The sequence below is a fragment of the Penaeus monodon genome, chromosome 15 (genome assembly GCF_015228065.2).
Source record: "Penaeus monodon isolate SGIC_2016 chromosome 15, NSTDA_Pmon_1, whole genome shotgun sequence".
NCBI lineage: Eukaryota > Metazoa > Arthropoda > Malacostraca > Decapoda > Penaeidae > Penaeus > Penaeus monodon.
The window spans coordinates 24,124,963-24,126,068 of NC_051400.1; the positions used below are offsets into that span (position 1 = coordinate 24,124,963).

At 44.5% G+C, this 1,106-nt stretch overlaps 1 protein-coding gene across 1 annotated transcript in view; it reads left to right on the forward strand.

Moving 5' to 3' along the window:
- LOC119581828 overlaps nt 1–1,106 on the forward strand; it is a gene marked incomplete in the record, with an annotated part of 163,301 nt that overhangs the window by 15,745 nt on the left and 146,450 nt on the right. The window contains 1 exon segment of the mRNA XM_037929963.1: nt 189–303. Within this exon segment, the coding sequence (XP_037785891.1) occupies nt 189–303 (115 nt within the window).

Sequence of the window (1,106 nt, forward strand, 5' to 3'; positions counted from 1 at the left end):
GAAAAATTAACAAATCTCTATTGACGTTGAGATTTTTTGAATTAAATTGATTATCAGATATCTCACAGTGAGTCGTAGCGTTTCATTTATAAGCAGTGCCTTGGTCGCCAGGCACTTGCTACTGCTTTGATATGCATCCGCTTCTCGTCCTGATTACTTGAATGTGACTGCGGTGTCTTTACTTTCAGGGTGGAGCCCCCGCAAGTGCAGTGCTGCCATTCTACCGATCGAGATTTAGATAGATTAAACAGAGATCTGTCAACGCTGCGCGAGCACAAGAAACGACTGGAGGATGCAGTAATGGTGAGTGTCCTTTGCGACAGTTGCAAAGCATATACAACATTTGTTCTGATGTACATTTTTGCTGCCGATCAAGTGTTCACAATCCGTGTCCTAACTCAGCCTTGAGGACATATATGAAAGCACGTGGCAGGTCGCAGGTGAGAGCGAGGCGCTCGTCTCAAGTTCCCGGTGATGTAGCAGTGACAGGAAGTGGGTGTGTGACTTACATTGGTTGTAGAGAACATTTTGTGTCTGAAGGTCAACCCAAGAGAACATATCTTATATTAGACTCCTTTACACAGACGTGAATAGAAATCCCAGCATATGAACATTCAATTGCTTCATCTCTCATTTTGAAGCAACTACGAACACGATAAAGATTAATTAGGATAGATGACGGAAGACTAGCAAAGCCACGCAAAGATCAAGCAACACAGACAGAAAAATAGGGTTTCCTTTCTGATGACTGAAGCCGTGTCCTAGTGAGACACTAGGCGCATTGTACGCAGGAAGTTCTGTTGTGTGTTTATTCCTTCGGTAATTACGTCGTCTCATTTATTTTCTCGGCTTTATTTTCTGCCTCGAAAGGATTTGTCATTTAACTCCTTGGTAAGAGGCATAATATTGTTGACAAAAGAAAAAATGGCATTGGCGTCACTAATCAGAGCTGGAGCCCCAGAGGGCCCCCTTCGTGTGCAGGGCGAACGTCGGGCGAGGCAGGAACCGCCTCATTCATACTACGCTCTGGCGAGGCTGCTACGTATATGGCATCCCCTTCGCAAGAACACATTAGCTAAGGAATAACGCCCTTATGACCATTAATT